Source organism: Oncorhynchus mykiss, chromosome 15, assembly GCF_013265735.2.
Source record: "Oncorhynchus mykiss isolate Arlee chromosome 15, USDA_OmykA_1.1, whole genome shotgun sequence".
Classification (NCBI taxonomy): Eukaryota; Metazoa; Chordata; class Actinopteri; order Salmoniformes; family Salmonidae; genus Oncorhynchus; species Oncorhynchus mykiss.
In genome coordinates this window covers 21,054,206-21,077,028 of record NC_048579.1, presented here as the reverse complement: position 1 = coordinate 21,077,028, position 22,823 = coordinate 21,054,206, and the positions used below count along the sequence as shown (strand labels likewise).

At 41.3% G+C, this 22,823-nt stretch overlaps 1 protein-coding gene across 1 annotated transcript; it reads right to left on the bottom strand.

Moving 5' to 3' along the window:
* Nucleotides 1-2,928: 2,928 nt before the first annotated feature.
* Nucleotides 2,929-21,371, bottom strand: LOC110489782 (myosin-7). The gene is made up of 40 exons (XM_021562691.2): nucleotides 21,308-21,371; nucleotides 21,133-21,178; nucleotides 19,628-19,836; nucleotides 17,030-17,173; nucleotides 16,788-16,944; nucleotides 16,675-16,702; nucleotides 16,477-16,582; nucleotides 16,229-16,321; nucleotides 15,822-15,885; nucleotides 15,633-15,731; nucleotides 15,101-15,204; nucleotides 14,869-15,007; nucleotides 14,636-14,754; nucleotides 14,344-14,493; nucleotides 14,088-14,258; nucleotides 13,604-13,913; nucleotides 13,420-13,493; nucleotides 13,019-13,224; nucleotides 12,796-12,919; nucleotides 10,968-11,104; nucleotides 10,631-10,886; nucleotides 10,169-10,411; nucleotides 9,905-10,081; nucleotides 9,649-9,794; nucleotides 9,480-9,570; nucleotides 8,998-9,387; nucleotides 8,731-8,857; nucleotides 8,514-8,632; nucleotides 8,229-8,425; nucleotides 7,894-8,077; nucleotides 7,333-7,498; nucleotides 7,067-7,191; nucleotides 6,679-6,987; nucleotides 6,366-6,569; nucleotides 5,961-6,257; nucleotides 5,721-5,825; nucleotides 5,507-5,602; nucleotides 5,275-5,409; nucleotides 4,946-4,994; nucleotides 2,929-3,058 (listed from the first exon to the last, which is right to left on the bottom strand). Exons 3-39 carry the CDS (start codon nucleotides 19,826-19,828, stop codon nucleotides 4,974-4,976), a joined length of 5,814 nt encoding a protein of 1,937 aa, XP_021418366.2. The 5' UTR covers nucleotides 19,829-19,836; nucleotides 21,133-21,178; nucleotides 21,308-21,371; the 3' UTR covers nucleotides 2,929-3,058; nucleotides 4,946-4,973.
* Between the last annotated feature and the right edge of the window lie 1,452 nt (nucleotides 21,372-22,823).

The window sequence follows — 22,823 nt, the reverse complement described above, 5'->3', positions numbered from 1 at the left end:
TGCTGCTGATAACTCGACGTCTAGGATGTATCACTTCTTTAGTAAATAAGAGTTCATAGTTCATACCAAGTTGCCATACTGTAAGCTCATGCTATATTCTGGCTGGTGTAGTCAAATTCATCCTTCCAGCGTGGCGATCGTCACCTCCATGTTGAAATTCGCCCTTCTAAACGTATGGACATCAGTCCTCACGTCATCGGGAATACAATGTTAATTTCATTAGGTTGTTGTCGTTCAACCATTCGCAACCAGAACTCACGCTGAGTTTTAATTTTTTTTTTATGTTTTTACCCTGTTTTCTCCCCAATTTCATGGTATCCAATTGTTTAGTAGCTACTATCTTGTCTCATCGCTACAACTCCCGTACGGGCTCGGGAGAGACGAAGGTTGAAAGTCATGCGTCCTCCGATGCACAACCCAACCAAGCCGCACTGCTTCTTAACACAGCGCGCATCCAACCCAGAAGCCAGCCGCACCAATGAGGAAACACCATGCACCTGGCAACCTTGGTTAGCGCGCACTGCGCCCGGCCCGCCACAGGAGTTGCTGGAGCGCGATAGACAAGGATATGCCTACCGGCCAACTCCTCCCTAACCCGGGCGACACTAGGCCAATTGTGCGAGCCTGGGCGCGAACCCAGGGTGTCTGGTGGCACAGCTGGCGCTGCAGTACAGCGCCCTTAACCACTGCCCCACTCGGGAGGCCATACTCTCTCTATGTTAACAAAGGGCTTTCCAAGAGTCCTTTCTGTAGAGTGGAGAGAAAAAGGGAGAAAGGTATTTATGGGGAGGTCATAAACCTCCCCCAACATGGCAACGTCATGAAAGTAGTCATTTAGGCAGGTTACCTTAGTGTTCTTGGGCACAGGGACTATGGTGGTCTGCTTGTAACATGTTGGTATTACAGACTCAGACAGGGAGAGGTTGAAAATGTCAGTGAAGACACTTGCCAGTTGGTCAGCGCATGCTCGGAGTACATGTCCTGGTAATTTGGCCTTGTGAGTGTTGACCTGTTTAAAGGTCTTATTCACATCAGCTGTGGAGAGCGTGATCACACAGTCGTCCGGAACAGCTGATGCTTTAATGCATGTTTCAGTGTTACTTGCCTAGAAGCGAGCATAGAAGTTATTTAGCTAGTCTGGTAGGCTCGTGTCACTGGGCAGTTCGCGGCTGTGCTTCCCTTTGTGGTCTGAAATAGTTTGCAAGCACTGCCGCACCCGATGAGCGTCGGAGCCAGTTTTTCACAATTCCTGATATTTAATCCATGTAAATATTCACGGTCTTAGGTCAGTTATGATCACAACTTTATTTTAAGAATGTGAAATGTCAGAATAATAGCGGAGAGAATGATTTATTTCAGCTTTTATTTCTTTCATCACATTTCCAGTGGGTCAGAAGTTTACATACACTCAATTCGTGTTTGGTAGCATTGCCTTTAAATTGTTTAACTTGGGTCAAATGTTTCAGGTGGCCTTCCACAAGCTTCCCACGATAAGTTGGGTGAATTTTGGCCCATTTCTCCTGACAGAGCTGGTGTAACTGAGTCAGGTTTGTAGGCCTCCTTCCTTTCACAAGCTTTTTCAGTTCTGCCCACAAATTGTCTATATGCTTGAGGTCAGGGCTTTGTGATGGCCACTCCAATACCTTGACTTTGTTGTCCTTAAGCCATTTTGCTACAACTTTGGAAGTACGCTTGGGGCCATTGTCCATTTGGAAGACCCATTTGCGACCAAGCTTTAACTTGACTGACTGATATCTTGAGATGTTGCTTCAATATATCCACGTAATTTTCCTCCCTGATGATGCCATCTATTTTGTGAAGTGCACCAGTGCTGCAAAGCACCCCCACAGCATGATGTTGCCACCACCATGCTTCACGGTTGGGATGGTGTTCTTCGGCTTGCAAGACTGCAGGTTATGTCGATATAGGACTCGTTTTACTGTGGATATATACTTTTGTACCTGTTTCCTCCAGCATCTTCACAAGGTCCTTTGCTGTTCTGGGATTGATTTGCACTTTTCACACCAAAGTACGTTCATCTCTAGGAGACAGAACGCGAGACAGAACGGCTGCGTGGTCCCATGGTTTTTATACTGGCATACTATTGTTTGTACAGATGATCTGCTCCCAAGGATGAACCAGACTTGTGGAGGTCTACAAAAAATGTTCTGGGATCTTGGCTGATTTCTTTTCATTTTCCCATGATGTCAAGCAAAGAGGCACCGAGTTTGAAGGTAGACCTTGAAATACATGCACAGGTACAACTCCAATTGACTCAAATAATGTCAAGTAGCCTATCAGAAGGTTCTAAACCCATTACATAATTTTCTAGAATTTTCCAAGCTGTTTAAAGGCACAGTCAACTTAGTGTATGTAAACTTCTGACCCACTGGAACTGTGGTACAGTGAATTATAAGTGAAATAATCTGTCTGTAAACAATTGTTGGAAAAATTACTTGTGTCATGCGCAAAGTAGATGACCTAACCGACTTGCCAAAACTATAGTTTGTTAACAATAAATTTGTGGAGTAGTTGAAAAACTAGTTTTAATGACTCCAACCTAAGTGTATGTAAACTTCCGACTTCAACTGTATGTAAGTAAGGTTTTTCTGTTCTTTATTTTTAATAAATTATCAAAACATTCAAAAAACTTGTCATGAATATTTTGCAGAATCAAATAAACCACCTATAGGCTGTGATTTAAAAAAATCCAGTATGCCTCTAGGGTCAAAATGGTACCAGTCTGTAGTTTGAGGGTTACATTTTTCATGAAACCACACAAATCCTTAATGTTAGGCCAAAGAAATATGATATTGCTCTTGGGTGTGGGTAGGTGTTTCCATTTCTTTAATAAATAACGGTGAATTCCATTCTTCCAAAATCTAGTCTAAACTTCCTGTCTGAATAGAATCAAGCAATACACAGAGGGGCTATTTAACTTGACTTTATTCTTTATTCTGCTCATGTTACATGGAGAATAGAGAAACAACTAAAGCACTACAGTCAGGAGATTTTCAGAAAGGTCCATCCGAGAGCTTCACTCTTCATCATGTCCTTTCTGTAACACAAGATGGATGAAGGTTAAAATGTAATAAACTACTGTGAACACTAAAAACATTCTTACAATATTCTGTGCATCGTCAAACATATATGAACCTTTGGGGCTCATTGTTTGAGTGAATAGAATACCCTATAAACATCATGAATAATACTAACTGTGTCTACTAGTAAATTAAAGATTTCACTAAATATTGCAATAAATCCATCACATTGTATGTGACAATACGTGATTATTGATTTATTTGCAGATCGTGATAACACTGAATAGTGACCCTTTATCTTTTCTTACAGGGCTACATTAATCAGGCCAGTTGGCCGGCTTACTGTGGCATATTGTGCTATATTAAAGAAACAATCTCTGAATTGGAAAGAAATGTGGTAGGGAAAGTAATTTCTTATAAATTTCACCAGGAGAGTTCATGGGTATAATGTTACTTGGCTAGTTAGCTACTAGCTAGCAACACTTGGGCTAGCTATTGTTTGCTTGATAGCTAGCTAACCTTGTGTTCACAGAATATTTGGCAGAACGGGTCCAGCTATATTGTAGCATTTCAATAATTTGATTATTTTCATATGGTAGCAAGCTAGTTAGCCACGTTTTGGCTAGTTAGCTAGCTAGTTAGCTGTCTGCAGCATCAATTGATGTCTAGCTAGCTAACTTTCTAGCGAACTAGCTAGTTTACTTCTTGGGGAACGATCATTCTGCTTAGTGCATTAGCTAGCCAACATTCATTATACATGACTTGTGTTATCCATCAATTTCTTATTAACTCAAAAATGTAGCTAGCTAGTTAGCTAACTAGTATAAGTTGTTTGAATGACAGCCTCATCACATTTATTGGGAATTTACTGACTGGCTATAGCTAGCTAACTAGTCACATATCTCATTATCTGCATATGAGTGATCATTATTGACATAAATGTTTAATCCCCATATATATGAGTGTCGTCTCACATCATGTCAGTATAATTTCTTTAATTTCTGATCCAGAAAAGCACTCACAAAGCCACAACTGTAGCATGTGTTGCTTGAAGTATTGTTGTTTTCTTTAAGCTTTGAAATGATGTCTTCCTTGCATTCTATGGCCAGAAAATGACATCTTCAACAATAAGTAGAAATGACAGCCAAAATGTAATGATAGACAAAAATGCTGTTGTGGATTATTTAATGAAGCCTACATGAGCATTATTATTAAGTGTTGTGTTTTTTTATGGAGACCTTTACCTTTAATCAATTAAATATGCAAAGTACTTCATTTTATATTGATATGTAGATTGTCTGTCACAGGTGTTGCTGCAATCCATATCACTTTCGTTTACAATGTTTTGATTAATTAAAAGTTGTTCTTCAATAACTTTATTTTCGCAGAAGAGTAGCCCCTGTGTAGGCATAATTTGGCATAATAAGTAATTGTCTGCAATTAAATATGATAACAAAATCCTTGTACTACCAGGATATTCTAGTCTAATCATATTTGTTTAGTTGTTATATGACAATACTCAGTTGAACTTTTTACTATATAGATTTAGTTGTTCTTGATGTTACGTCTTTTGGTCGGGAGTAGTGAACACAGACAATGACCATTTCCGATGTCTAGTATCAAGCTGGCTTGGTGCCGTAACATCATAATATCAGCTAGTCTGCTAGTTTATTCCGGTGTTCCTTTCGTTGCAGCCACGGTTATCACAGAGCTCAGTGTATTCTCCCGAAGTATCGTTTTGATGAAACCAGTGCTAACACAGTGGTACCTGAGAAGTTCGGCTTGTTAGTTGCAATCAACCCTTTAAACTTACAAAACAATTGAGGTTGGGTCTGTCATCATACATGGTATAAGGGAGTTTGCAAATTATAACCAATGTAATTATGTTGATTGAAATAACTGACCTGGGAGTCGGCATCACAACTCTTGGCCTCACTCTTCATCCTTTCCTTTCTGTGACAGAGAGGATAGATAAATAATGAGAACACTGTTTTCTGGTTGATATTTTACAATGGGGAACTTCAACAGGTATGTATAGTTACTTAGTAACAATTTACGCATTTATTACTTATTTTCTTCAGGAATAAATTAGTGAATATCGAGAATTGAAATTACCATTAAATAGAATCTCAGATACGAGACGTTAAAACTATTTAAGGTTAAGGCTTTTGTCATGGGAAACTGCAAAATTATAACCTATACAACACTGTACATTGACAGCAAATTCACTGACCTTGGATCCGGCATCACGACTCTTGGCTCTCATCTTGTTGACCTGAGACTCAGCAATATCAGCCCTCTCTTCTGCCTCATCCAGTTCATGCTGAATCTTACGGAACTTGCCCAAATTGGCATTGGCTTGTTCCTCCTGTGAAAAATGTTTAATAAGATTTAAGTTTCCAGCAAACACAACAATTTGAGACTTACAGATGCATCAGTTGGACGATGGAAGATTTTCTACTTACAGCCTCCTCTGAAGTTCTCTTGTAGGATTTGACCTTAAGCTGCAGTTTGTCCACCAGGTCCTGCAGACGGCTCAAATTCTTACGGTCTTCCTCAGTCTGCACCCAAAAATAATGGATTTTTTTTTGTCATACTGAATACTGAATACAGTAAACATTTTACATTTGATTCTGAACATGTTAATAGTGCACTTTCAACTTGAACTTTGTGATGTACCTGGTAGGTGAGTTCTTTGATGCGTCTCTCATATTTACGGACTCCTTTTACAGAATCACTGCTCCTCCTTTGCTCCAGTTCCACTTCAGTCTCTAGCTCTCTCACCTAGAAAGATATTAACGCACCATTTCCAATTACTTTGTTAGTTACCACTACTTTTAATATTGCAGCTAGAAATATTACTGGAGATATGACATGTGACATTGAATTAATAGAAGAGAATGCCGCTTAGACACTTACTCTGGCCTCCAGCTTCTGGATCTGCTTCTTGCCACCCTTCATGGCAATTTGTTCAGCTTCATCCAGGCGGTGCTGCAGGTCCTTGATGGTCTGCTCCATGTTCTTTTTCATACGCTCCAGGTGAGCACTGGTGTCCTGCTCCTTCTTCAGCTCTTCTGCCATCATGGCAGCATCAGTAATGGCCTTCTTGGCTTTTTCCTCAGCATTTCTACACTCCTGCACAGCCTCCTCCATTTCATTCTGAAGCTGGGATGTGTCGCCCTCTAGCTTCTTCTTCTGGCTCAGTAAGCTGGTGTTCTACACATACAGTATGTATATATGACAAATTATTTGTATATTACCTCTACGTACATCAAGTAGCAGATATTTAAGGAGAACCCTAATTGTTCTATATTACTGTCTTACCTGTGAGTGCAGCAGCTGAACTCTCTCACTAACATCCAGCAGTTCCTGCTCAGCCAGTTTGCGGCCTCTCTCAGTCTGCTCCACCAGGGCTCTCAGCTCATCCAGTTCAGCCTGCATCAGGTTGTTACGTCTCTCCACAATGGCAATGTTCTCCTTCAGGTCATCACTGACACGAAGAGCATCATCCAGCTGCATTTGAGAATCCTGTAGAAAGAATCAATGATTTTACTAGTTTTATTTTGTTACACAGTGTGGCTTGGCTTTTTCTAAAGGCAAAAGCTATGTTTTTAATTAAATGGTGTGGAAGTAATACCTTCAGATGGGAATGGAGACCCTTAAGTTGCTTCTGGGCCTCTGATGCCTGCCTGTTGGCCTGGCTGAGCTGGATCTCCATCTCATTGAGATCTCCCTCCATCTTCTTCTTCAGCCTGAGAGCTTCATTCCTGCTGCGAGTCTCTGACTCCAGTGAGCTTTGCAGGGTATCCACAACTCTCTGCTGGTTCCTCTTATTCATCTCCATTTCCTCATCCTTCTCCACCAGCTTCCGTTCAATGTCAGCTTTTACCTGATTGAACTCCAGCTGAGCTCTCAGGATCTTGCCCTCCTCATGCTCTAGGGAGCCCTATGAGAACACAGCCACCCATAGTTTGTAAAATGTAGTTCTGGTACTTTCACTACCAGTAAATATTTTCCAATCTCACCTCAGCTTCCTCTAGAGCAGACTGTATCTCAGCCTTCTCCTGCTCCAGCTGTTTACGGATCTTTTCCAGCTCATGGATGCTCTTTCCTCCCTCACCAAGCTGCTCCGTCAGGTCAGAAATTTCCTCTGTGGAAAATATAATTGTACATCAAAAAAAAAAAGTGATCTGATCTCTATAGCATATCTATCTGATCTCTATCTGATCTCTATAGCATATCGATTTTCAATTGACTAAGTTATTTAACCCAATGATTCTTATGCTCTGACCTTGGAGGTTCTTGTTCTCCCTCTTCATGGTCTCCAGATGATCCAGAGACTCCTCATAAGAGTTCTTGAGTTTGAAGAGCTCAGTGCTGAGAGATCTGGCCTCTTTCTGGGAGCTCTCCAGCTCAGTCTGAGACTCCTCAAACTTCTGCTTCCACTCAGCCAGGACCTGAAAATCATACATGTTTTTTAGGTAGTTTGAATACAGTGTATGATTAAGATGAGATGTGCTTATTGTCCATTAACTTACAAAGAATAGAAATGTGTCTTTGTGCTCAAAACCCAACCCCCCGAGACACACAGGCGTTGGAAGCTATGGGTCAGCCACAGTGCAGTGCCACAGTGCAGTGCCCCTGGAGCAATTATTGGGGGTTAAGTACCTTGCTCAAGGGCACAACGGCAGGCGGTGTAGGATGTAGGATGACCCTCCGGTTGCCGGCTATTTCCGCACCAGGTTTTCTTGTCTGAGGGTGTTGGCCCACTTCTCAAATCACTAGGCTACCCCTATCATGTATAATAATGAAGCCTAATAGGACTTGTGTATTCCATATGTTTATTTCTTACCTTGTCAAAGTTCCTTTGCTTCTTGTCCAAAGAGGCAGCAGCTGCATTGGATCTCTCCACATCCACCATGAGATCTTCAATCTCATTCTGGAGTCTGTGTTTAGTCTTCTCTAGGGATGAACATTTAGCATTTACGGCTTCCACAGCTTCCTCTGCATCCTGCAAACGCTGAGCCAGTTTCTTCCTAGATTGGCATAGTTGAGAAACACATTTCAGCTGCCTTTTTTCTGTCTGGAAGTACAGTATAATGGTATATATTGATCATGTACAGTAGATTTGTGTATCGCTTTTTCAGCCAAGGTTCAATAGCCTGAAAAGTAAGAAAACATCCTTACTTTGCGTCCTCAAGCTCTTCAGTCTTCTGGATGGCATCAGTTTCATACTTGGTTCTCCACTGAGCCACCTCAGCATTAGCCTTGGACATGCCACGCTGCAGCTCAGCCTTGGCCTCCTGTTCCTCCTCATACTGCTCCCTCAACAGATCTGAGTCATGGCGAGCAGACTGCACTGCATGGGCAAGTGCGTTCTTTGCCTGGTAAGGAAATTTTTAAAAGGATCTGTAATTATGCCTGATGATGAATGTAGTTAGATAAGAGACACTGCATTCTTTGTATAAATACCTTGACTTCCTCCTCCAATTGTCTCTTGAGGTCTTCAATCTGCTGAACGTTGGACTGCTTACCTCTGGTCAGTTGAGAGACCAGAGAGTCTTTCTCCTCCAACTGTCTGGCAAGTTCACCTGTTTTCATGATATTCAACTTATTTAAAATTATATTACTAATTGTGGTAATTAATTTTGTCTGTTTATATGCATGTCTAGGTTTTTAGTTAATATACCATTCTCAGTTTGAAGCTTTGCTTTCTGCATTGTGAAATCATTGATGGATCGCTGTCCTTCCTCAGCTTTCGTCCTGTATTCACTCATCTGGTCCTCTAGAGTGCGGCACATTTTCTCCAAGTTTGTCTGAAAACATTAGTTTTTTAGATAACACAGCACAACCTTCAGAGATTGTATCTACTAACCTAATGGCATGTGCAGTTCCATTTGCTATATCTATCTGATCTCAGAAAGGTATTGTATTTTGTCATTATGAATCCACTGACCTTAGCCTTGACAATCTGCTCCATGTTGGAGACCACATCATCCAGCTCCAGCCTGAGCTCACTCTTCTCTTTCTCCAGCTTCTGCTTCACTCTCTGAAGGTTGTCAATCTGTTCTCCCAGGTCAGCTACACTGTCAGCATTTTTCTTCCTCAGAGTGGCAGCTGTAGCCTCATGCTGCAGGGTAGCCTCTTCAAGGTCTCTGCGCACCTTCTGGAACTCAGCCTCCCTCTTCTTGTTCATCTCAATCTGGGCAGCAGTGGCTCCACCAGCCTCCTCCAGCCTCTCACTGATCTCTTCTAGCTCTCTGGCCAAGTCTGCCCTCTGTTTCTCCACCTTGGCACGGGCAGCTCTTTCAGCCTCCAGCTCTTCCTCTAATTCCTCAATGCGGGCCTGAAATGGTAGGATTTAAAATGTTCTGGTAAGATGAGAACATAAGCATATCTAACAGAAATATTCCCTTTTCAACAATGCCATTGAAATACCTGCAGCTCCTTCAGTTTCTTCTGAAGCTGGGCACCCAAAGCCTGCTCATCCTCAATCTTGCTGTTGAGTTGGCTCATCTCAAAGTCCTTCCTGATAAGTAAATAACACATTTGAGCACTTTCTGTAAAATAACTATTCATAATATTTTGTGGGTTTGTGGGATCTTACTTCTTCATTCTCTCCTCCAGCTGCTGCTTGTCATTCTCCAGGTCCATTAGGCTCTCCTGGGTCAACTTTAAATCTCCCTCCAGCTTTCTCTTGGCTCTCTCAAGGTCCATTCTCACCTTCTTCTCTTGCTCCAGAGACCCTTCAAGCTAATAAAGGATATATTAAACAACATTCGGAGTCAGCAATTTACTGTTGCGTATTTTTAGGATATTACTAATTTTGTTGTACTTTTTGTGAATTACTATTTGATACTCACATCATCAACTTGCTGTTCCAGTTTGGCTTTGGCCTTGGTCAGCGTGTTGACTTTGTCCTCCTCACTCTGCAGGTCATCCAGCGTTTGTTGATGAGCCTCTTGCAGAGCCTTCTTCTCCTTGGTCAGCTTGGCAATGATTTCATCCAGAGCTGCCATCTCCTCAGTAAGGTTTTTAACCTTCGGAAACAGAACAGTGTCATTACACTTTTATCCAAACCACTTAATTTGAATTTTAACATCACAAGATAAAAGATAAACCATTACCTTGTTCTCTGTGGCATGCTTTTCCTTCTCCACTTTAGCCAGAGTGAGCTCCAGATCATCAATGTCCTTCTTGAGTTCTGAGCACTCATCCTCCAGCTTCCTCTTCTTAGCAGTTAGCTCTGAATTCATCTCCTCCTCATCCTCCAGTCTTTCTGTCAGCTCTTTGGCTTTGGCCTCAAGCTGGATTTTGCTCTTGATCAGACCTTCACATCTCTCTTCAGCATCACCAATAGTGTCTTCTTGCTGTCAATGTGTCAATATATAAGTATTATAAGTATTTGAAGTTTGTTTGGTGGTATAATATTTGGACAGTACAAATAATCGACAAATGCTCCACTGATTGTTTGTATTTAGCAAATCATGTGGCTCCTCTCTCTGTTTTTCTATTTCTCTAGTTAGCTAAAAGCTCATTTTGACAAAGGATGTGAATGCAACAACTGTAGTGCAGTTAAAGTTACTCACAGTTTGGACAGCGAGCTGCAGGTCGTTCTTCTCTTGGATAAGGGACACCATCTTCTCTTCCAGCTCCTTTTTACGGGCTTCACTTTTAGCATAAGCCTCTTTAAGCTTCAGGAATTCTTCCTTCATGTTGGCCATCTCCTTCTCAGTCTCTGCTGACTTCAGCAGAGGTTTGATCTTGAAGTACATCTTCATCCAGGGCCAATTCTTGACACCCATGAAGGCACGAATGTTCCATTGGATCACAAGCAAGGCATCCCTGTGAAATTGAATAGAATTATAAAGCCTTTTCTTCCTCCACCATATTGTCTGCAGAAGTTGTATCTATTCTTATTCCAACCTGCGGTCAACAATTTTCTGGAACTCAATTCTGGCAAGTAGACCACGTGATCTGGCCTGGAAGCCAGTGATGATAAGAGCGAGACGATCGTCTCTCATCTCCTCAAGAGTACCCAGGAGACCAGCCTTGAAGAACACCTAAAGATACACAAGTTCATAATGTAGTGCTTGTATCGTCTTGTATTTGGCAGGATTGTATTTTGATGCCAGTTGAGCATAAATACCTTGAATGTGTTATCCCCAGATTTACAAAACGTGGTAGTTCTATTTAGATTGCTGATTTCATGCCAATTTTTACAAAAATGACACAAATTGACCACAATTTGGCCCTGTAATGAGCTAATTATATTTGGCCAAGGGTTTGGATCCATAGGTAACGCCCCGTTTGGCCCCCATCCTGCCACCATCCTGCCTCTCTGGATACCGCTGGAAAGATCAGTATCATGTTCTGTTTCTTTACCTTCAGGCCTACATTTTTGTTGTCCCTCTCCCTTCACATTTCTCACTGTCAATTGTGAATGACAATTCTTCAAGTTTTACCGGTGAAACGTCTTTGCAAAAACTGCATGCCTTTCATTTGATCTTAATCAGTTTCATGGGAATATGCATTTAGATCTTCTAGTTGTGTAGATTGAGCGAGTTTTATAGCAGATGGTGTTAACAACCTGTAGCATACCTGTGTTTTGTTTCAACTAAAGTACATATTTTGCTTAATGGCGTGCACTGTTGAGTTCTGGCCACATGAGACAAAAATGCAACTATTCGCACAATCCTCCTAAAATCTCATAAGAAATTAAGTGCTGTTTTTTTCTTACAGTAACATTATACAATGCTATTATAGTCCATTCTGTTATGTACAATACTGTCATTGGGATATTGCAGACATTGATTCAGCTTTGATCTAACTTTATTAAACAAGAAACCAGAGGAGCCTGTTCTCTACGAGTAGAGCAGAGACTGTGCGTGAGTAGAGAATCCCACACATGCGCAGAAGCTTTGGGACCTTTAACCTGGGAAGAGGGGTCCAGAAAAGTCAGATCCCCAGCCACTCTGTGGATTTTAGAACTTCAATCCCAGCATGCTGACCAAGAGTTACACAATTTGGCAAGGTCTTTAAAAACTTGTACAAAAACATTATGGCCACAATGCTTTTAATTGCTTATAAGTAGCTACTTTAGATCTGGATCTACCACATGGTGGCACTATACCAAAGATACACTGAGTATAACCAACATTAGGAACACCTTCATAATATTGACTTGGGTGGTGGAACATTCTTAATACACACGGGAAACTGTTAACCATGAAAAACCCAGCATTGTTGTAGTTCTTGAAACAAACTGGTGCGCCAAGCACCTACTATCATACCCCGTTCAAAGGCACTTCCAGTTTTGTTTTTCCCATTCACCCTCTGAATGGCACACATACACAATCCATGTCTCAATTCTCTTAAAGCTTAAAAATCATCCTTTAACCTGTCTCCTCCCCTTCATCTGCACTGATTAAAGTGGATTTAACAAGTGACATCAATAAGGGATCATAGCTTTCACCGGGATTCACCTGGTGAGTCTGTCATGGAAAGAGCAGGTCCTCGACTTGACCCATTTGTTCTTAATGTTTTGTATACTCTGTTTTTATCTAGACTAGACACATTTTCCCTAGACACCGATGACATGAGGTAAGCATGATCAGTGGTATATCAGCACTTATTTCAAAAGGCATTGCTCAGGTTACCATGATAGTGATGTATTGGTAATATTGCTGCTATTTTTCCATCCTGGTACAACAGGTTTCTTTTTTATTGCTTTTCATCTATTTAGAGAACTTACCTTAGTGTGTCCTAATCTGTACTGGGTATGGTCAATATCCAAAGAGCCCAACAGTTTTTCAGCTGCCTTCATGTTGTCCATGAACTGACCCTCAGGGATAGCATTTGGATTGAGGATGCGGTATCTGAATTTAAATCAGAAAGAAATTATCTTAAAAAAGGGAACATTTGAATAGTTCAAGAATTGAATTTATTTTAGAAAGGAAATTAATGGTTATTTTTACCTTTGTTTGAAGTCGGCATACAGGATTCTGTTGGGGAAGCCCTTTCTGCAGATCCTGATGCCTTCCAGCACACCGTTACAGCGCAGCTGGTGCATGACCAGAGGATTCTCCATGGCCCCAGGAGTCTTGGTCTCGTTGGGGATGATGCAACGCACAAAGTGGGGGTGAGTAGACCTCAAGTTGGTCATGAGTTTACCCAAGTTCTCCTGTCAGTATGACAAATGTAGAATTTTCCATCAGTGAATGAGTCTCCAAGTACCTCACGAGTCACAGCGGCATTTAATGCTAACATGCCAATCCACAACATACTGGCATCTCAAATATAGTGCAAATATAATACATTTGTTAATATTCTGACATGTGAAAACATCATACATATATTGATTTAAGCTCAGATTTACCCTGTGCAATGCAGACACAGTCTGGAAGGAAGAGCCTTTCTTCTTTTTTCCTCCAGCCGCTTTTTCTTCAGGTGCTGTATGATAATGAAATAACTATTTAAATATATTATTATTACTACTATCATATACTGTGGATTATTTATTTGAGTGTGTTGTAGTCTTTGCTGATATCAACACATAGTACCTCCTTCTGCACCAGCATAGTTCACAAAGAGGTTGGCCAGGAACTTAAGACTTGACTTCTGGAACAGTCCGACCACAGTCTCATTCAGGGGGTCCTTGTTCTTCACCAGCCAGTTACCAATGTTGTAGTCAACAATGCCAGCATAGTGAACCAGGGAGAAATGGGCCTCTGGTCTACCCTTAACAATTCTAGGCTTCTGGAAGCAGGCATTTTTGCCCAGATGGGTGTCATACAGCTTCGCTTTGAATGTGGAATCACTGGCCTTGGGGAACATGCACTCCTCTTCAAGGATGGACATGATACCCATGGGCTAGTGGAAGGAATGAATTAAAATGTATTAATGTTAAGGGAAAAGCAGAGTAAATAAATATCAGAATCATTTGTAATGGAAGGACATGTATTAAGATGTACCATGTAATGTTTGAAATCTCAAAGATTACTCAGGTCATATCATATAAACTTCTGCAAAACTGAAGACACTAACCCTTTCAATGAGATCAATGCAGGCAGCCAAGTCCATGCCAAAATCAATGAACTCCCAGACGATGCCCTCTTTCTTATACTCTTCCTGCTCCAGCACAAACATGTGGTGGTTGAAGAACTGCTGCAGCTTCTCATTAGTGAAGTTGATGCACAGCTGCTCAAAGGTGTTGAACTGAAATAGAAGTTCACAGTTACTTTATTTTGTCAGCTGTAATGTTCTAGATTCCATTTTTATCAAATTTACATCAAACACTCACATCAAAGATCTCAAAGCCAGCAATGTCCAGCACACCAATGTAGTGCTGACGAGCGTTCTTAGTGTCCAGAGTAAGGTTGATTCTTATCACCATCCAGAGGAACATGTTCTCGTAAACTTTCTTTGACAGTGCACCAATAGAGTAGTACACCTACAAAATATTTAGAAAATAAATTACTAAAACATAGCCTCAACATAAACGTGGGAATTACAGGTAGGAAAATATTAGCAACCCTATACAGAAGTGTCAAAATTATTAGCTCCTTGAAATGTAAAACTATTTTGAGACTCACCTGGTCGACATTCTGACCTTTGGTGACCCACTCATTTCCTACTTTGACCCTTGGATGACACAGCCCCTTGACCAGGTCAGCAGAGTTCAGGCCCATCAGATATGCAGCTTTGTCAATATCTAGAATGGCAATGTTGTATGATTAGAAGAGGCACGCTAACTGCATTTTGATGTTCAGATTTTTCAGATACTACTTTATAATGAAGTGAGAGGTTTTAAATCCTCAGCACTCACCCTCAGTGCCATCTGCCTCTGCTTGCTCCTCCCGCTGTTTATTCTTGAACTTCATGTTGCCGTAGTGCATGATAGCACCAGTCAGCTTATAAATGCCATTCTTCTCCTCTTGGGAGAAGCCCAGCACATCAAAGGCATCCTAGTTCCAAAAATGCCATTGTTTTGTACTGGAGAAAGAGTTGGATACAAGTGGGAAATGATCGTATGTACAGTATGTACATATTCTACTCACATCAGTAGCCATTAGCTCATCTGCATCATTAATGGAGGTTACAGCAATCTCTCCTTGGGAGATGAAGGCATAGTCATAGGGATTGCTGGTGATGAGTAGCATCTCTGAAAAGAATTCAACAGCACAGTTTAATTTGTGTTTTGGCTGTGGTATAGGTCAAAACAAGATACACTCAGTATTAGGATTGGGGTCAATTCTAAAATTGGCATTGTGTTATATTATAAATAGACAGGACGGCAAATTAGCCCTAATCAAGTTTCGAAAAACTGCAGCTGGAGATTGATTTGTGTGCATCCAATTTCAGTGTTGCGTACTTGCATGGAATTTAAATCATTTTAACTTTCTTATGAAAAAAGGAAACGTCACAACATAAATCACGCTACATCGTGCTGAGTGTTTTTCGCTGGGGGATCGGGCTAGCACTCTCTCTGGCACCTCTGCACCATAAGAATTTAATTGGATTTCATCAGAAATGTTCCGTTTAATCCTGAATTGACATCAACCCTACTCAGTTTGATGATTCAATACTCACCCAGCAGTTCTGGTTTCTTTTGGGACAGGATCTGGTAGAAGATGTGATAGTCTCTCTCAGCCTTGAGCTGGAAAGTGACACGTGACTTCTCCAGAAGATCTGATCAGTATGGAAAAGTGCTTTTGGTATTAATGTGTTTCCTGTCAAAGAGATCTGTTCAAGCCTGGGCAAATTGAGTGTTGTACTCACAAGTCTCAATGTCAGCAGACGAAAGCTTCCCACTGACTCCAAAATGAATGCGGATGAATTTACCCTGTAAATTATTGTAATAGCATAAATTAATGAGCACACAAGAGCTGGGTTCAAGTAGTATTTGTTTTCTTTTTGAATACCTTAAGTGCGCATGATTGAGTTTGCATGGTGTAATGGAACTGATGGAATAGTCCTACACAAGTTTAAATCCCACATTTCTGGTTCTCAATCAAACACTGAAAGTATTTTAAATAAAACAAATACTTTTTAACCCTGGTCTGGTGCACAGACAGACCCAAACGGGAAGATCAACTAACGTCATGACATCAGCTAATGGTTATACAATTCAAATCCAGAGGATAAGATTTGACTGATATTTGACAAACAAACAACACCAAACTTACGAATCGGGAGGAGTTGTCATTCCTGATGGTCTTGGCATTACCAAAAGCCTCCAGGGCAGGATTGGCCTGGATGATTTGATCCTCCAGGGTCCCCTACAACCCAACAACCACACAGTGTTAAAATGCAGCATTAAAATAAATACTGTACGAACATATATTGGATTTTGTTAACATGCTGTATGCCCATCCAGCCATGAAGAATGTTTAATTTAGGATCAATAACAATGAATCTTTGCCGTTTTTTTAACCTTTTTTTCTTCCGCTGCACTTTTCTTTCCGCTAACAGCAGCAATGCTGGCGAAGTACTGGATGACTCTCTTGGTGTTAACAGTCTTTCCAGCACCGGATTCTCCACTGGAATTTAAAAATACATATGTTAATGTCTCAGAATTTCTCTTAATTTCTAATAGTCTCAAATGGATATAACCTTTGGTTGATGTACTTACGTGATAAGGACAGACTGATTTTCCCTGTCTGTTGAAAGAGAAGTATCAGTAAATGTGACATTATCCAAATATCATTTGATTTATATATTTGAAAAGGAAAAGTTATATTTGACCTGACAACATGTACTGGTATGCATTGTCAGAGATGGAGAAGATGTGAGGAGGAGCTTCTGTCCTCTTCTTGCCTCTGTATGCATTGACAACAGACTGATCGTACACTGGCAGCCACTTGTATGGGTTGACAGTGACACAGAACAGCCCTGAGTAGGTCTGTCAAAGACAAGGGGATTTAGTTTAATTCATTTGAAGGAATGATTGATTTAATGGAGATATTAGCAGACAGGTCATTACTTACGTAGATCATCCAGGCTGCGTAACGCTCTTTGAGGTTAAACAGCACAGCGGGCTCGTGCAGGAAGGTGAACATCGCCATGTCCTCAATTTTATCAAACTTTGGCGGGTTCTGGGGGTGGACGTCGTCCTCCTTCACAGTAACAGTCTGAAAGAAGAGCAAATGAAATTGTTTTGTTTCATTTTAAGGTGCAGAGGTGTTCTTATCCTAATTTGAGATTCCCTCCGCAAGGCAATCAAACAAGCTAAGCGTCAGTATAGAGACAAAGTAGAGTCGCAATTCAACGGCTCAGACACAAGAGGTATGTGGCAGGGTCTACAGTCAATCACGGATTACAAAAAGAAAACCAGCCCAGTCACGGACCAGGATGCCTTGCTCCCAGGCAGACTAAATAACTTTTTTGCCCGCTTTGAGGACAATACAGTGCCACTGACACGGCCCGCAACCAAAACATGCGGACTCTCCTTCACTGCAGCCGAGGTGAGTAAAACATTTAAACGTGTTAACCCTCGCAAGGCTGCAGGCCCAGACGGCATCCTCAGCCGCGCCCTCAGAGCATGCGCAGACCAGCTGGCTGGTGTGTTTACGGACATATTCAATCGATCCCTATCCCAGTCTGCTGTTCCCACATGCTTCAAGAGGGCCACCATTGTTCCTGTTCCCAAGAAAGCTAAGGTAACTGAGCTAAACGACTACCGCCCCGTAGCACTCACTTCCATCATCATGAAGTGCTTTGAGAGACTAGTCAAGGACCATATCACCTCCACCCTACCTGACACCCTAGACCCACTCCAATTTGCTTACCGCCCAAATAGGTCCACAGACGATGCAATCTCAACCACACTGCACACTGCCCTAACCCATCTGGACAAGAGGAATACCTATGTGAGAATGCTGTTCATCGACTACATCTCAGCATTTAACACCATAGTACCCTCCAAACTCGTCATCAAGCTCGAGACCCTGGGTCTCGACCCCGCCCTGTGCAACTGGGTACTGGACTTCCTGACGGGCCGCCCCCAGGTGGTGAGGGTAGGTAACAACATCTCCACCCCGCTGATCCTCAACACTGGGGCCCCACAAGGGTGCGTTCTAGCCCTCTCCTGTACTCCCTGTTCACCCACGACTGCGTGGCCACGCACGCCTCCAACTCAAGTTTGCGGACGACACAACAGTGGTAGGCTTGATTACCAACAACAACGAGACGGCCTACAGGGAGGAGGTGAGGGCCCTCGGAGTGTGGTGTCAGGAAAATAACCTCACACTCAACGTCAACAAAACTAAGGAGATGATTGTGGACTTCAGGAAACAGCAGAGGGAACACCCCCCCTATCCACATCGATGGAACAGTAGTGGAGAGGGTAGTAAGTTTTAAGTTCCTCGGCGTACACATCACAGACAAACTGAATTGGTCCACCCACACAGACAGCATCGTGAAGAAGGCGCAGCAGCGCCTCTTCAACCTCAGGAGGCTGAAGAAATTTGTCTTGTCACCAAAAGCACTCACAAACTTCTACAGATGCACAATCGAGAGCATCCTGTCGGGCTGTATCACCGCCTGGTACGGCAACTGCTCCGCCCACAACCGTAAGACTCTCCAGAGGGTAGTGAGGTCTGCACAACGCATCACCGGGGGCAAACTACCTGCCCTCCAGGACACCTACACCACCCGATGTCACAGGAAGGCCATAAAGATCATCAAGGACAACAACCACCCGAGCCACTGCCTGTTCACCCCACTATCATCCAGAAGGCGAGGTCAGTACAGGTGCATCAAAGCTGGGACCGAGAGACTGAAAAACAGCTTCTATCTCAAGGCCATCAGACTGTTAAACAGCCACCACTAACATTGAGTGGCTGCTGCCAACACACTGACTCAACTCCAGCCACTTTAATAATGGGAATTGATGGGAATTGATGTCAAATATATCACTAGCCACTTTAAACAATGCTACTTAATATAATGTTTACATACCCTACATTATTTATCTCATATGTATATGTATATACTGTACTCTATATCATCTACTGCATCTTTATGTAATACATGTATCACTAGCCACTTTAAACTATGCCACTTTGTTTACATACTCATCTCATATGTATATACTGTACTCGATACCATCTACTGCATCTTGCCTATGCCGCTCTGTACCATCACTCATTCATATATCTTAATGTACATATTCTTTATCCCTTTACACTTGGGTGTATAAGGTAGTAGTTTTGGAATTGTTAGCTAGATTACTCGTTGGTTATTACTGCATTGTCGGAACTAGAAGCACAAGCATTTCGCTACACTCGCATTAACATCTGCTAACCATGTGTATGTGACAAATAAAATTTGATTTTATTTTATTACACACAACATTGAATTGTCACAAATCATCCATTTAAATGTAATGCCTGATTTACATAAAACATGTTCAAGAGCTCAAGTTAGGATTCTTCTTTTTGTTGTCTCTTGTGAGAATCATACTTATAGTAATCTATAAAGCGCATAGAGTTATCCTAGTAGGAAAATGTATTATTTTAGGATTTTCTAGGTATCCATTTTCCAGGTCATATTCTTTTAGAAATGCTCTTCAACAAAATATTTACCTTTCCAAACTCTGTTTCAGCGGTGACTTTAGCCCCATCTCTGCTGGTGATTGTGGCCTTGACGTATTCTACCTCAGGGTCAGGCACATAGCACTCTCTCTTTATGTCAAAGGGTCTAGTCTGGCATTCCATACGCTCCTTGTCAGATTTACGCAGAAAGGAAGCTGCGGCGCCAAACTCTGCCATCAAACTGTCCCCCATTCTTAAACCTGTGAAGGCAGGAACAGAGCATTGAATACAAACAGTGCCTTCAGAAAGCATTCATATCCCTTGACTTATTCCACACAAAATATAAGTAATATTTTTTTCTCTAACAGGTACAGGGTAAAAATTATTGACACCCCTGTTTTCAATACCTTTCAATACATGAGGATAATGACACTGTGGCCCTTGTTAAGGTCACAATGGCATCATGACCTTTACCCAGTGCAAGGACATTTTAGGCAAAGACCTGGTTGCCTCTGGCAGGAGGCTGAAACTTGATCACAAGTGGATCTTCCAACAAGACAATAATCCAAGCACACATCAAAATCCACAAACAAATGGTTAATTGGCCACAAAATCAACATTTTGCAATAGCCATTTCAGTCTTCAGACTTGAAATCTATTGAAAACCTGTGGTTTGAATTGAAGAGGGCAGTCCATAAGCACAGATGAAGGATATCAAGGATCTGGAAGGATTCCGAATGGAGGAATGGTGGAAGATCCTCCCCAATGTGTCCCAACTCGTGATATATTTGACAAAAAGGCTCAGACCCATTATTCTCACAAGGTGGGGTATTGAAAACAGGGGAGTCAATAATTTCGACTCCTTTTTGAGAAAAGTTGTTTTACTTGTTAAACAAAATATTTTTCTCTGAGCAATTGTATTAGTATAAAATATTATAATTTCCCAAATGTATTTAGGATACTAAATAACTCATTATTTGAATGATTTATTTTATACAGTCATTTTTCCTCATCTTTATCTAGAGAGTCAATAATTTTGTACTGTAAATGAGTAGTATACTGTACCAGCCATGGCATAATGGTCATGGCAGACCAATAGAACTTTAAAATATGTCTAAAAAAAAACACGAGGGTCGAGGCAGGACAGCAGTAAACTACCAGCTTTAGAGTCATAGATTAATAAGTGTTTATCTGAACAATACAAAGGTCAGTAAACCAACAGCACATTGGAAATGAACCAAAACATGTGAGATTCAGAGCAGATAAAAGTGACTAGGTCCACTGTAGCTGAAATCTACAGCTTGTGTAGTGATGACACTGACAACATGTAATTACTATACAGGAAATATGTATTATACCACATAAACAAGTTGACTAGATTGATGAGTACAGACAAGAAAATTGAATACATCAAATAAATAACATTATTTGTATCTTTATTTTTGCATTAGTATACACATTTGTCAAGCTGTTATAGTTTTCATGAAACATTTAAAGACTTCACACAAACCACTAGGAGGCTGGTAGCCTTTATTTTAGAAGATTATGATTATTACCTGTTGTTGGTCACCCCTTGGATACGTTTGGTGGAAAAGATCTCTACTGAGAATGAAATAGACAAATGCAAAGACAAATATCAGTCAACTGAACAGCTATGTGTGGTTATGACTATTGTTAGGTCCTGTAATGATTATCTTTGCCCTCCTCAGCAGACTGCCTCTATATGCTTACCTTTAGGATGTCCGGTGCCTTGTGTCTCCCCCTGGTCTGTCTCCCCCTGGTCTCCGACACTCTTTATAAAGAGTGTTGCTCAGCCCTATATGGAGATGGGCAATGTCATGACATAAATTAGACTGATTATTTCAAAAGATCTGTATTTGGGGCTAGAGGTGTATACCTCTTTGACCTATCAGGCTCGTTATAACAACAGGCTATTCCAGGGTGGACAGAGGAGGGGAGAAATTGGCTGCATTGAAAGCCCACTTGATCAGGGGGCGGTTTCAGGCACTGTAGTCATCTAAACATTACAAGCATGTATGTTTGACCAATGAGAATTAATCAAATGATGTATGTAACATGAAATGACAGAAAGTAAGTTAGATACCAAAGTTTTGGAAGTAGAGGTGTGCACCTCAGACCTATCAGGCGTGTTGTAACAGCAGGCCATCAATAAGGAGGGAGAAGGGGAGCAAAAACCCAGGGTGCATGTAGAGCATCACCCTTTGCTATAATTCCTTTTTTTGTGTCACTTTACCAGATGAGGTGGCTACATGACGACATTATGACATTTCAGAGCCCATTTTAGCACCCTCCTTTATTGGGCAGTTTCAGGCTCCATGGACATCCAACACATACCAATATTGTATGTTTAATCATTGGAAATCCCTTGATTTTAGTAAGGGGGAGTTGATTTTAATGGAGGTTAGTTTTGAGTTTTATGTTCTAGTACATGTTTGGGAACAAACTAGAACGTCTTTGTGTTGTGATTGCTTAATGTAATTGGATGTCATGAGAAAGTCATCATACATGGTGTGAAATCATTGCAAGACAACTGCAACTGTCAGTTGTTCACCAAGGCAAGGTCACTTTCCTTTCCATTGTCACTAAGAGTCCCAGCTACTGTAAGCATAACCCTAGGCCCCATCTTGTTGACGTGGCATTGTCTCCTTTTTATCCTTGAGGACAAATATAAACCTGTGAAATTGTTATTGGATTCCTTCAACTGACCATGAGGCACTTCAATGTGCTTGAATGTGTGGGCCTCACCATCTGACATTGTAATAGCTGCAGCCTTCTCACATAAATAATTCCAGGCCACAAATGGAAGGGGGGACTCCATTTACCTCATGAGTTGTTAACAAAACTTTCACCCAGGTGCGTCATACCTGAGTTGGAAACAGAAGATATTGTTTATTTTACACATAATTCATTCAAAAATATCAAATTTACTATCAGTGCTCCTAAAAAAAGGGTAGATGATGTTTTTCTGTGTCCAACATGTCAGATACTGGTAACGCTTTCAAAAACAATATGCTATTGAAACCTTGGTGAATAACCTTTTGTTTTTTCCCCCTGCTATTTATTAGTGTTCTCTGTGTAAAGTTTGCATCAAGTCATTCTTAGTACATTGCATACCCAAAAACATGCGTAGCCCCTGTGTATTTCTCAATTAGACTGAGTGAATATCTGATAAGGTGCTGAGACAAGGGACATGAGGTCTTGGATTTGTAAGTGTCACACTGTTAAA

Excerpts from the sequence above, each read along its gene's own strand:
- LOC110489782 (XM_021562691.2), bottom strand. The coding sequence starts at position 19,828 with ATGGGGGACAGTTTGATGGCAGAGTTTGGCGCCGCAGCTTCCTTTCTG. Across the intron at positions 16,583-16,674 it reads AATCAGTCTGTCCTTATCAC|TGGAGAATCCGGTGCTGGAA; the intron begins GTAAGTACATCA and ends TTTAAATTCCAG. Across the intron at positions 13,914-14,087 it reads GCATTGATCTCATTGAAAGG|CCCATGGGTATCATGTCCAT; the intron begins GTTAGTGTCTTC and ends TCCTTCCACTAG.